The sequence below is a fragment of the Falco cherrug genome, chromosome 7, assembly GCF_023634085.1.
Source record: "Falco cherrug isolate bFalChe1 chromosome 7, bFalChe1.pri, whole genome shotgun sequence".
Classification (NCBI taxonomy): Eukaryota; Metazoa; Chordata; class Aves; order Falconiformes; family Falconidae; genus Falco; species Falco cherrug.
Genome location: NC_073703.1, coordinates 65,469,668 through 65,483,386, shown reverse-complemented (window position 1 = coordinate 65,483,386; position 13,719 = coordinate 65,469,668). Strand labels below are relative to the sequence as shown.

At 43.0% G+C, this 13,719-nt stretch overlaps 1 protein-coding gene and 1 long non-coding RNA gene across 3 annotated transcripts in view; one reads left to right on the top strand and one right to left on the bottom strand.

Moving 5' to 3' along the window:
* The first annotated feature begins 1 nt into the window (after position 1).
* ALKBH1 (alkB homolog 1, histone H2A dioxygenase) lies at positions 2-13,516 on the top strand. 2 transcript variants are annotated; one of them, XM_055715277.1, is made up of 7 exons: positions 23-133; positions 1,979-2,254; positions 2,676-2,784; positions 7,206-7,368; positions 10,819-10,909; positions 12,045-12,238; positions 12,781-13,516. In XM_055715277.1, exons 2-7 carry the CDS (start codon positions 2,237-2,239, stop codon positions 13,202-13,204), a joined length of 999 nt encoding a protein of 332 aa, XP_055571252.1. In that variant the 5' UTR covers positions 23-133; positions 1,979-2,236; the 3' UTR covers positions 13,205-13,516. The 2 variants fall into 2 exon arrangements, with proteins under 2 accessions (XP_055571253.1, XP_055571252.1); XM_055715278.1 differs by lacking the exon at positions 1,979-2,254 and having other exon boundaries at positions 2-133.
* Positions 812-13,719, bottom strand: part of LOC114015724 (uncharacterized) — a 31,027-nt gene continuing 18,119 nt past the window's right edge. The window contains exons 4-5 of the long non-coding RNA XR_003559805.2: positions 6,635-6,722; positions 812-917 (exon numbers count right to left, since the gene is read on the bottom strand). This is a non-coding gene — a long non-coding RNA (uncharacterized LOC114015724). The remainder of the gene's footprint in view (positions 918-6,634; positions 6,723-13,719) is intronic.

Sequence of the window (13,719 nt, the reverse complement as noted above, 5' to 3'; positions counted from 1 at the left end):
GGCCAAAATGGCGGCAGCGGCCCTGACGCGGGAGGGCGGGGAGGACGCCTTCCGCCGGCTTTTTCGCTTTTATCGGCAACGCGACGCGTCGGATCTGCGGGGCGTGGTAGACTTCTCGGTGCCGGGGGGCCAGGTAACGCTGGGCGGCTGCTGTCCTTGCGGGCCGGCGCGGCGCGCTGCGGCCCTGCGAGCGCTGTGGTGGCGGTGCTGCCGCCCGTGCTCCGCGCCGGCCGCTTCCCCTCCTGCTCGGCGCCGTCTCTCCTGCCGCGCCCTTAGCGGCTGGAAGGCGCTGCCGTGCGGCGCGGAGCCTCCTCGCGGGCCGCTGCAGCGTTTAGAAACGAGCTGGGTGGCCGCAGAGGAGCCCGCCAGGCCCCTGGGGCCCGCCGCCCTCGGCCAGCGCGCCGCCTAGCCACGCATTTACTGCTTTTCTTTATGTTTATTTACTCCCGTAGTGTTTAATTGTCACTCTACGCAGCAGTAAGGTGTCCCCAGAGCCTCTGTTGAAGCCACGTGTTACTGAAGGGACGTGCAGGTACACGTGGGTGGCAAAAAGCAAATGTCGCTCTTGGAGCTGATGCTGTTTCCGGGCCTCCTGGCCTTTGTCTTGGCCATGAAATAGCTGGGTGAGCCGGGATCAGCCTCTCCCCGCCGTGCAGTGGGTGCCCAGAGTCCTTGTTGTCTTCCCCTTGGGGAATTTTCTTCGCTTTTCTTGCTCCCATATAATACCCACTTGGCTTGGCCCTCAGGCCCAGCTGTTGCAGCGGCTGTGCAGTCAGGAGCACATCTGAAAGCGGCAGCCATCGTGGTTAGTAGTTTACTGTGTCTTGAGTGATGGAGAAGTGACCTTTAAACTCATCTTCTGTTTTGTCACATCACAAAATGAACTATTGTTAACCAGGAATTTTCTGCGTATGAGCCTGTATGAGAAAAAAAAAGGAGTAGGGAACATAGTTAAAATGAAACTTTGCCTAATTTTTCATAGTTCAATGCTTAGTGTTTTCCTTTTACTCTTCTATTAGAATATATATTTTTCTATCTTTTCAGACAGTAATTTTGATACTGTTAATGGGACAGAAAACCAGACCCATCTGAAATCGTTCAAGGCATTAGCATTAAACAAGGGAGTTGTTAACACTTCAGCCTTTCTTGATCTTGCAGCAATCCTTTATCAAATAGGATTCCAACATCACTGCCCTTGTGAGAAATTCAAAGTACTTGAAAGCATCACAAGTATCTGTCCCCTCTCCATATCATTCTTTTTGTGGCTGTTACCTTCTAAGATCAGTTGATAGCTTACTAGTGAAAGCACCTTTTTATTCCTCTTTCCCTCAGGTTAAAAACATTTGGCTTTTCCCTTTAGGAAGGCGTACAGGCCAGGCAGATTGGCCCAGATACTTCTGTTCCTTTTCTCTCAGAAAACTTTCAAGTGATTGAGTTCTTCAGTGAAGTGTGACACACCGCAGCTGCCCTGCTACCAGGCTAATTTAACTGATTCAGCTCGTGTAATTTTTTAGCACAGAAACAGCTCCCGCTTTCCACAAGCCCTGGCAGCAGCTGATGTGTAAGCAGTTTGAGAAGGCAAAGAGGTGGCAGAGTCTTAGTGAAAGGCAGAGCCTTCCTGGGGATGTTCTGCAGACAGGACTATGGACTAAGCTCTTCAAGGCTGGCAGTCACTAAACTGCTTTTGGCAGAGAGCTGAACAATTGGTAAAACTGAGCACATTGCCAGAGGCTGCTGCCCAACGCTAGTTTAGAGCTTTCTTACAAATTCTGTGTACATATTTTAGACACATTGCTCAGGAGGTGTTAACCGGAGCTGTCAGCCTGCGGAAAGACTGATTTTTACGCATTTGCCACTGCAGAGTCTGTGTGCAAAGGCCTTAATTTAATATACGCTTTATCATAAACAAAGCCTTGCCTGTCTCTGCCTGCTTATGACCAGCTCTTTCCTTATACGAGCCTGTACTTACTATGCACAGCCCACATGGAGAGCTGGACTGGGGAACCAAGCCAGAACAAAATCAACCTGCCTCTACCCTGCCGTCCCTAAGACAGTTCCCAATCCTCAGGGAAGAAGGGAGCGAGAACACAGTGGATGAGTTTGGTTCTTTGCAGCAGGAGTTGGCTTATTGCAGCTTAAATGCAAGCGTTACTGCGACCCAAGAGAGTTCCTCAAGGAAACGTATCTTGCTAAGCCTTGAGCTGTTGACCCTGCTGTTGGAAACAGAAGTGGCAACATGGTGTTCAGTTTGAAGGTATAAAATGTTACAGGTATATTGCTGTCTAATGGAGATGATAATTACCAGAATATTTTACAATGATGAGGCTGCACTGTAGAAATGGACAAATAGTGCAATTTTTTTTCTCATTGGTATAAATTGATGGGGTTTTTTATGAATGGAGGACATCTGTCCTGATCCGTAAGTATTGTATAAACCGCAGGTACCTTTTGATTGTTGTATTGCATACATACTAGCTCTGTTAGCAGCATGCCCTGTTCTGGTCACAGTTGCTTAGACAGTAGTTCTGTGTTACAACTGGCATTTTCACAAAACTTACCTTGGAATATGGTAACACCTTTTCTTATAGGTGGTATATTTGGATGAGTTCTTCATGTCTTCCTTTTTTTCTCCTTTTTTTTTTTTTTTTTAAACCAGATTTGTTTTCTTTTGCCAGGTGTTCAGATCACAGCTCAGTATTTCTTCTGTCAGTGATCAAGATGCCTACAGAGCAGGATTGCAGCCAGTTAGCCAGTGGAAAGCCTATGGCCTCAATGGGTATCCAGGTAGGTACCTCTGATTTAAAGAAAAAAATAAACACAACCTTGTTGCTTGGGATTTGAGCATCTTCCATCTTAGCCTCCTTGCCTTGCCTGGAAAAGCTATTTTGGTTTACCTAAGTGTAGTTTAGTATTATTTTAAGGGCAGGAGAACAAAAGAGTCAGCTAAAGAGTAGGATATATATATATGAAGGTGAGTACAGAAGGGCCAGTTGTTTCACTGTCTCTGATCAACCAGACCATCCCTCATAAGAATGGATTTGCCTTTGATAGAGATTTTGCATTTCTGTAGCATCTGTTTTTCCTCAGCATATATCATGAAAATTAGATAAGTGACTGAAATACAGTGATTTCAGGGCTGAAGTGTGGCATCTACTTGCTAGTGTAGAACACTGAGTACAATAAGTGAATAAGAACCTGTTGTCCTGTTCAAGGTACAGAATAATTTCATTAGGCAGGTTATTTCAAAAGCTGAAATGGATCTTAGGCGTGCAGGTCACCTGGTAGAACCACAGAAAGATGTTAGGTTGGAAGGGACCTCTAGAGTCCTGGTCCAACTCCCTGCTTAAAGCGAGGACAAGCTGAAAGTTAGATCATATTGCTCAGAACTTTGTACAGGGGAGTTCTGGAAATCTCCAAGGATAAGAAATTACATACCCTTTCTGGGCGCCTCCAGTGTCTGGCCACTTTTGTGATTTTTTTTCACCTTGTATCTAACCAAAATTTGCCTTGCTGTAATTTGTGACTTACCTCTCATAATCTTGCTATGCATCTCTGAGAAGAATCTGGTTCCACCTTCTGCATAGTGCCCCTTTTACTAATATAGAGCAGCGTGTAACCAGCCTTTATTGCCGCAAGCGTGCACTACTGACTCGTGCTTAATTTGTCCTCCAAGACCCCGTGGTCCTTTGATTCAGAGCTGCTCCCTGGTCCTCAGGCTGTATGGTGCATGGGGTTATTCTGCCCCAGGTGCAGCATTACCACTGTTGAACTTCCTGAGGTTCTTGTTGGCCCATTCCTTCGGTTTGTCAAAGTCCCTTTCAGTGGCAACAGTAGCCTCCAGCATATCCACTGCTGCTCCAATTTAGTGTGATCTGTGTGATGATGATGGACATCCTGTTGTCCCGTTGTTGATGTAGATGTAGTTATCAGTCTTGGCCCTGGTATCAGCCCGAGGAACACAGCCCGTAACAGCCACTGGTTAGACTCTGAACCATCAAATCACTGTTCTTTAAGCCTGGTGGCCCAGCCAGCTTTTGCTCACCCTTTTAGTTTACCTGTAAAATCCATAAGCCCCCAGTTTGGCTGCGATAATGCTGCAGGAGACTTGACTGGAAAACTCACATTTAGCAGGCAGGAGGGCTGATGAGACAAAATTTACTTTCGGTAAGTCCATGCTGGCTGTTTCCAACCACCTTGTGTCTGGAAATGGCTGTTATGAAGGCTTGCTCCATAATCTTACCAGGGATTTTGGTAAGGCTGATGAGTTTGTAGTTCCCCATATCCTCCTTATTTCAGGGGAGTTTTTTTGTTCTGTTTTGGTTTTTCTCATGTTTCTTTTGGTTCATTGGAACTGCAGTCAGTGTCTGTGTGGGTTGCTATGAAGCCAGCCTACCACTTCTGAAACTAAGGCAGCCACGCTAGCCATCTGGCACAGTCAATACACAGGGAATAACTGTAGGAGAAAGGCTTCCACCTCTTCTTGCCTCTCTCAATTTTTTTGTTCCACTTAACCTGTCATATTATAGCTGCCCTTCCTTGGTTTCAAGCATTTTATGTCTGTGTAAATGTCCTTCCTAGCAATTACATGGGGAGGGATCACAAGTGTTCCACTCAACTGCGTTTTTCTTCTGCTTTGACAAAGAAAACCTTTCACTAAAATAAAATGCAAATACATCAAGAAATTCCCGTTCCTGTTTAGCATCAAGTCATGTGTGGACAAGAATAATATTTTAACCTTTTCCAGCTACCTATATCTGGACACCCTAAAGCACTATAAGATATTTAACTGCCCTAATAGCCCTCTAAAGTAAGTTAGAATTTCTTCAGTTTGTCTATGGGCAAATGAAAGGGAAGTAATCTGGTTTTGTCCCCACAGTGAGCAATGAAATACAAGACTAAGGAAGCTGGGTGAATTTCTGTTGCAGTGTCCCGAGTTCTGTGAGATGTGGGTGATGCTGTCTTTGGATCTTTGTAACTGACACAAATTGGGTTTACGATGGGTTGTTCTTGTTGCTAGACATCTGTATGTCTTACGCTTCCTTTGACTGAGGCTGGAGACCACTTCCACCAGGTGTAAATTAATTCCTAGTGTGCCGTAACATCTTGCTGCAACAAGAGAACAAGCTTCTGCTTCCTCAAGGCAAATTCCTTTAGTATACAGATCCCCAAAGAATTCATCATTTGCCTGTTCCACTCAGACCAGCTCTTTCAAGGCCAAGAGGTTCAATTGTGTTGACTTCAAAGCTTGTCTGTGGTGTTCTTTAGTCAGCTCAGAAAGACTGCTACAGAAATAAATCTTGTTCTTTTCCCTCACATGTCTGGCAAGTCACTGATTTCTAGCACTGCTGGCGCTCCCAGGAACTATTAGTCTTGACTCTTAGCGTAGAATTTTACAGTAAAACTCTGCAACTGTTAGAAATTACAAGTTTTCTGCCTTTCTTGACATCAGCAGCATAGCAGCAACCCACTTTTTAGTTGTTTTCACTTCTGTAAATCTAGACTAACCCAGTGTCTTAAGAGTAAGCAATGAAAGGTTTGGAGAGACGTGAGCATGTTCTAAGCTTCTGTTACAAGTAGGGTCATAAAATTTGGATTCTTGTTCTCAGCTCTGTGTGAAACTAGCCCTCCAGGCTTTTAATTCCTTCATTAATACCTAGAGATTATACTTACATAGTAGAGTGTAATTCCATGAATGTAGTAAAGCGCTTTGAGGACCCCACATCAAAAGGTGTAGACGGGAAGGACAATATTATTATTCTGTTCTATGCAGAGGCCAACAAAAAATAAATTTAATGCTTCTGGCAAAGTAACTTCTTGTAACCAGACCTGTCTGAAGGTGCAGGGAATGGAGTGAAATGAATGACAGTATATTATTAATACACTGAAGGCTCTTTTTCTAACCAGTTAATTTAATCTTGTGAGGTCTGTGAGATACACTGGCAGGAAGCTTTTCTTGTGATTTTATTACCACTTTCATAAGGCCACAAGGCAAGTTTGTATCCTACTGAGACTCCTAGCCTTGTTTCTTCCTTTTCTTCTATTTTTGTCTGTTTAACTTGATTTGACTGAGAAGTTCAAAAAGACACAGTAGGGCAAAACCTTGAAACCTCCTTTTCCTTTGTTCCTCCTATACCCTTATCTCTCTTTGTATGTGTATTTTGTGTTGGCGAGTCTCACTGAATTGACAGCCTTTGAGGGAGCGCCTTGATTCTCAGAGTAGGTACAATACAGATTAATAGCATCTTCCCGTCAGACACTCATTCATCAGTGCCATTGACCCTGGCCTGCAAGGAGACACCCCTGGGGTGCTGGGGAGAAAATTCCAGTGAAGAATCTTGTTAGCACTCCTGCTGATGGCAGATCTTCTGTCAAGGACTTTTGTCTGTTAAGATATAGACCAAATCAATCTGTTACATCTCGGCTAACCCTCTTATTTGAGCTGCTGCTTGAACTCCGCCTGAGGTGCACGGCTAAATGAGTGTGCAGACTAGTTACACATTTATGTTGTTTTGCCAATTAAAAATGACTGCACAGTATTTGCGGTCATCAACAAGAAGTTTGGGATATAATTTGGCTTTCATGCCCTTTGAGTATTACCATACCAAAATGCAGGGATGGATACAACCAGACTTACCTGGAAATAAGCATGAAGCAAAAGAGAGGACAGTTTACGTTGCTAGAGACTTGCTCAGCCCATGGACTGATCTCTGCATTTCATGATACTGAAGTAACAAGAAGATAGTATGAGTTCAGAGACAGCAACGAAGTTAGTTTGAAATCTAGAAAAACTGGGCCAGAATTACTTCAGCTTTGCAGGGTTCAAGAGAAAAGTCTCGCTGAATCATTTAAAAATCAGATATACTCCAAAGCAATTGGCTTTGCAAGTTCTTACTCCTTTATCTGCTTGTAGTCAATATGCCTTACACAGGCATGTCCTTCATGATCATTTTTTACTTTGACCAGAGTTGGCTGCCCTGTCTGCCGTGTACTTTATGGCCACCATTTGTAGTGAAAAAAACCAATAGATTTTAACAGTTCAGACCTGGCAATAGATCCAACAGCTTACATGCAAAGTCAGTGGTTGTATGTCTAAGGTGTTTTTTCAGTACTTCTGACCCCTGTCCTTTGCTCTAGTTTTAGAAAAAAACAGGAAAATGCCTAATCATACTTTTCTTCCCACCCTCTCCCTTTTTCTCTGTGATCAGGGTTTATTTTCATACCAAACCCTTTCCTCCCGGGCTGCCAGCGTCACTGGGTGAAACAGTGTCTCAAGCTATACCCCCAGAAACCCAATGTCTGCAACCTGGACCTGCACATGGCTCCTGAGAAGACTATTGACCTGTGGGGACAAAGCAAGGAGCAATTGAAGTAAGTCCACAATAACCTTTGGTGGTCAAAACTAACGGAGCCAGAAGTTGTTCTTAGCCCTGAGAAAGTCTTAAGAAAAATGAGCAGGGAAGGGAAGCTGAAAAAGACTGTGTATATGTTGGCAGTATACAGATGGTGTCAGACATGCCAAGTTAAAGATGGATTTTTCATGGCTTGATGTGGATCCTGATGAATGCCCTGCTTTCACACTCAAAATGGGATTTTCTAGTAGCAAATGATTCCAAAGTGATCAGTCAAATGTAAAATAGTGACCCTGGCTGATATCATGGTGCTTGGAAGCTTGCTAAGCTCAGCTGTGAGGGGAACCATGAGGTCCTTCTAGGCTTCAGTTTTCCTGAGGAAAAAGGGATCCTTTCCAAACATCCTGCTCATGCTAGCTCTTCTTCCCAGTCAGCTGTCAGACCTAGCATACTGTAATTAAAAGGCTGCTGTCTGCACTTTTATTTTTTTAACTTCTCAAGTTGGCTAGTTTCTGTGGGTTTATTTTCCAATGTATTTCTTTGGTTTGGTTTTTTTTTTTATTCAGTCTGAGGTGGCAATTAAATGTACGGTTTTAATGGCAATCCTATCTGCTCTGTAAGATTGCCACAGGTTCAGAGTTCTGTGGCTGATGCAGCTGCCTTTCCTCTACTTGATTTGAAAGTTATTGGAGGATTTACTCAAGTTTTGAAGTCAAGCAGAAAGTTTTAAAGTCCAAGTTTTAAAGACTTTTTTGTTGTTGTTAATTAGTCACCTGTAAAAATACATACAGGATAGATGCTTGTTTACAGTACACAGTGTTTTAGTTATTTGGGTATTCATCATTACCTTGTCGATTTGACTGATGAAATCAGTGATTGAGTGACCAAAGTTCCCTACAACTCTCATCTTGCACCACAGTAAAATTGACATGTTGAGATTTTTCTTTGGAAATGCTCTTAACATCTACAAGATATGGAAAGGCAAGAGCAAGGTTTGGACTTCTAAGTATTTGAACCTAGGAGAGAAGTTATGCCTCCACTTGTGTTTTCCAGGCTCAGTCAGAATTATTTACAGAAATTCAGACACCTTTTTTGTGTTCCATCAAGGATGAAAAATTGTTCTATAAAAGTATTGTGAACTGTGCCCTACAGCTGAAAAAAGTGGGGTACTGTTCCAGCTTGACAGGCCTTTCCCAGCAGCACCTCCTGCACACAGAGAGAACGATCAGAACAGAGGTTAATTTGCAGCTGAATCCAGTTCACTTGAAAACAGTGTTTGGAAGAGTGATGGCTGGCAGAAACACGGGCACTTGTCTGAGTCTTCAAGTGAGCAAACTGGTGTATTTGTGCTTTTACCTAGGCAGATCAAACTAGCCAACTTGTCTAGGAGTGAGAACCTTTCAGGGAGGGGAGAAATAGGGTGCTTAACTAAAAAGAGGTGTACTTCCAAGATTGGACACGACTTTAATGCTATTTAAAGCCATCAGGAATATGCATAAATGTGCTTATCTGCTCTTTTCAGCATGCAGGAATCACAAGGTAGGGAGAGTCCACACAATTGCTAGAAATGTATGCTATGCTTTCCCCACAAAGTGAGGAAAAAGTAATTTCTTTAGTGCTGGGGACAATTAAAAGCATAAAAGGGGGTAAAGCATCCCTACAAGGGAGATACATATGTACTCTTGTGTGTAAGGAAAAGGGCGGGGGCAGTTATAGAATGCGATCTAGTGAATCTAGACCAGTGAATACAGAAAAAAGGGAGCTTCACACCAAAGCTCCCCTGTTGTTCAGTCTTGTTATTTTTAACCTAGTTATACCAGAATTTCTCTGTGCTTTCTTGTAGGAGCATCTGTTGCTACAGCTCTAAGAACTCATTGATTTCAGATATGTAACAATCAGACTTTGCTCTCCTTAGCAATCACATGTGAAATCACATGCAAAATACTAAGTTGTGGAAATAAGGACCTACTGAGCCTATTGGGGTTCCTGCTGTTGTGCAAGCACCCTAGCGCTGTAGCAAATGAATGGCCCTTTCAAAAAGCATGTGCTAAAAATGTTTAATTATGAACATCAGATCTACGAGTTGAAAGATTTAGAGGAACGAGTTGTGGGCTCTCCCTCTTCTAGATGCTGTTACCTGCTTGTAGGCTCCATAAATTGTTCCAAGCAGCATGTATTTGGCAGTTACTGTGTTACTGCATTATGGTAATAGCAGTTGCTATTGCCTTATGACAAAGATGGAAACTGGAAAGATGACTCGATAATCAGTGAGCTATGAAAAATTATTAAAGGTAAAGAAACTGGCCTTTAACTCCTGTGCCTGGTTTAGCTTAGGAGCTATCAGTACAGTATAGGTGAAGGGCAGAAACAAGGCGTGTGTCTGGGTAGAAATGCATATTAAATGCAGATGCTTGGCTGAGATTTGACCATGGCAGCACAAATATAAATCCTGTTTTGTAAAAGAGAGCATGTCTTACAAAACTAATGAGGCTATAAATCAGAACCAACAATCTGGTGATACTGTTTATTGTGGTGTTCTGAATGCGTTTCCCTTTTCTTTCTTTATTTACCATAACACATGATTTAGCTTGAGAAAAGAAGCTGAAGTTGCTGGAGTAAGTGGACTAGAAGATATATGTGTGCCTTTCTATATTTGTCACTAGCATGTTTCTGTCTGATTTACTATAGTAATACTCTTGGTAACTTTTAAAGGACTTTTCCATAGCCATAGTAAAAGCCCATCCCTAAGGTCTCTTACTGCCATCGCCACCTTCAAGTAAGAATGGTAAATTGGTGTGTGGCGTCAGACCACTGAGTCCCTTTGCATTAGGGTTGTCACTTGAGAATAGTTTTTTGTCCTGCAGAGCAGTCTGGATAGGAGACATCTGCAGTCTAGACTTTTTGACATTACAAGAAACATATGGTCATAGCTAGAGCAGTCTTGCTTCTTACTGAACAAAGGACTCCTTGTAAAAGTACCAGGTAGTAGAATTGACAGTCCTTTGCAGTATTGTGCAGCTTGATACACTTCACTGTCAGGTGAAGCATTTTCCGGCTCTTGTCATTTTCCATTAAGTGCCTAGAATGTTTTTTTCCTTCTGTTTGCGGCTTTTAGATCTTCATAGATTCTGTTCTTTCACTTTCGGTGCTTAAATAGTACATGCTTAATTTTGAGTTCTAAATCCGCACCAGTTAATTGTGTTGTCTCCATCTGATAACCCATTATGTACCCCGTTGAAAATACAAGCTGACAGCAGTTGGCAGTAGACCCTATAGCTTGCACAAATTGCATGAAGTAAATTTCCAAGGTCTTTGGAGGAAAAAGATAATGACACTGAAAGAAGTTTAGCATTGATGGTTTTAATAGGCTGTCGTGTGGGTAAGTGAATCTCATTACTGTATGCTGCACTACCAGAGGACCCCTCAGAAACTAACACATATCTGATTTCTTTCCATTTTGTCTTTGCAGAAGGAAAGGTTCCGGTAAAGGGGAGCCTAGAAGCTTATTGGAGAAGCTGCGCTGGGTGACTCTTGGTTACCATTATAACTGGGATACTAAGGTACTGAAACAAAATTCTTCATTTTTCTTAGCTGTAAGCAGTCAGAATGGCAGGCAGAGGAGGGTATCATGGAATAAAATGCTTATGATCCTATGAGACAGCCTTGAGGAAAGGCTGTAACAAACCATGCTTGTAAGAATGTTTTAATCTCCATTAGCTTACTGTGAAACATTTAACAGCAAAAGTCCATTGCTGCATTCTTTCCTTTGAAAGGTAATGTGGTAGCATATACTTAGCTCTAGACCTGTGACTGTTTCGGAGTAAGACCATTTTTACCCTACCAAAAGGCATGGTCACAAAAGGGTGTTAACTGCCTAAGATGAGAATGACCTTGAATGCTTGAAGACAGCTGCTTCTCAGAAACTAGTCCTCTTTGGAGGGGTGAGCGAGAGCAGGAAGAGACTGCTGCTGGTGTGCCTTTGAACGTAAGAGTCTGAACCAGTATAGTACACTCTCACCAACTAACAGCTATTTTGGGGCTCCTGACCAAAATAAACTTTTTCATAAGACTGAATCAGATGGAGGCTGAGAAAAGATGACAGTGAATATGCGGTATATTGCAGATACTTAACCAAATCTGCTTGCAGCCTTATATTTACCAGGTCAGCCTATTATTGGGTAGCCTTAATAAAAACTTGGTTATTGCTTTCCAGTCCTCTCAGAATCACTCATGGGAGAGAGAAAAAGTAGGTTTGCAATTGATTCCTGTTCCTTACTTTCCAAAGAAGGAACAAAGATGCTTGTTTCAGAGCCTTGTTGAGATACAGAACTGTCTTTCCTTTGGCAGCTTTACACAGTGACCAAGTAGATCCTCAGGATGTTGGTACTAACCTTAGGCATTAATCTTACAGACTTCGAGTTTGCCATCCAGATATGATGATGAACTCCATGATTAATTGAATCTCTGGCAGTCTCAGCATAGGCACAGAATTAAATGATAGGAGGTAAATGCACTGTGGGTCCACCTATGTCGTAGTCATTTTTCCAGATGAATATGATGCCCTTCTCCCTGACTATCAGCCAAACTTCTGAGTTCTCTTTCAATGTTTGTTTCCAGTTGTATTTGCTGCTCTGATGTTCTGGGTGTGGTTTGTTTTGTTTTGTGTTTTTTTTTTTCCCGCTCTCCTTCCTCCAGAAGTACTCAGCAAATCACCACACTCCTTTCCCCTCAGACCTTGCATTCCTGTCAGAACAAGTGGCTGCAGCCTGCGGGTTCCGGGGTTTCCAAGCCCAAGCAGGCATCTTGAACTATTATCATTTTGACTCTTCACTGGGAATTCATGTAGATGAGTCTGAACTGGACCATTCTCGGCCCCTTTTATCATTCAGGTGAGTTGAGGAAAGCACTTGAGTGTTGTGGAGGGGTTGATGGCTTTATTATATGGTTGCATACGGTTATAGGAAGTCAGTATTATGTAGTTTGCTAATTGAGTATATAATCCTCAATCTCTGAAGGCATGAACAGTAGGAAGGTGTAGTTCAAGGGCATAGGTTTTTCTTTGAAGACTGCTTGAATAGTATGGATGCAGTGCCTGGAGTGGAAGAGCTCTTAGCACAGAATGCAGTTCTGTTCTAAAGCAGCAGAGTGTCAGCTGGGTACTAGCAGGCAAGGATGAAATACCTCAGCAGAGTTTCAAGCCTGGCAGGACAGCTGCTCACACTGTGCTTACCTTGAACCAGAACCAGGTATCTTAGTCTGTTCTCCATGTTCTCATTGTGAAGTTGTTACTAGGAGTCCATCTGGTTTTCTTGTTTGGGTTTGTTTTTTTTTATAAAGGGATTTTAGCTGCTAATATTTTCTTACTGCACATGTAATTGTTCTCTACCTGAATTTTCTTTCTCTTCTCTCTCCATCCTCTTACCATCTCTAGTTTTGGGCAATCCTCGATATTTTTGCTTGGGGGCCTGAGGCGGGAGGAGGCCCCAACAGCCATGTTCATGCACAGTGGAGATATCATGGTGATGTCTGGCTTCAGCCGTCTGCTCTACCATGCTGTGCCCCGCGTCCTCCCCAACCCTGAAGGGACAGCTTTGCCTTCGTGTCTGGACCAGGCACTTGCTTCAGACCTTCCTGTTGGCTCAGTCGTTGAGCACAGCTCTGATGAGGATTGGCAGGTGTGTGCCAAGTACTTGCAGTCTTCCCGCATCAATATGACTATTCGGCAGGTGTTGGCTGAGGGTCAGAAATTTCCTGAGGAATCTGGGACAAACAGAAAGGGCCAAGCACCCTCTGAAGAGAGTCACCGTAAGGAGAACAGTAGAACCAAGAGGCATAAACCGAATACAGATAGCTGAGACCAGTAGATCATGCTGACATGGACTGGACAGGCAGTCTCCACATGGAATCATATTAAAGTCACTTGTCTGTATTGGGATTAATAAACTTCTACAGAATAACTGTAGTCCTTCTCACTGTAAGAAACAGGTTGGGGGAGAAAAATGATTTAGAGGTAAGAGAAGGATAAGTTCAGGACTGAGACTCAGGAGATGAATTCTATTGCCACTTTGTTGCAGACATTTACGGTACTCCGTTCCCTTTAAAATACCTGTATATGTCAGAGAATTTCAAGCTTGGTTCAGTGATGCTCATAAAGTATTTTGAAATCATTGGGCAGAAAGTGCTGTGTATCTTTATACATAATTACTGTGTGTTAAAGAATCCTATTGGGCTTGTAAAGCTCAGCTGAAGTGTAGTAACAAGTACGAATGAGAATAGGCTGCTGTGGGTGTGAGACCTACCTGCAGCATTTCCAAGAGAATTACTTCTACAGCAAAAACTGGTTCAGTGATCAGAAACTAGCAGCTCTCTC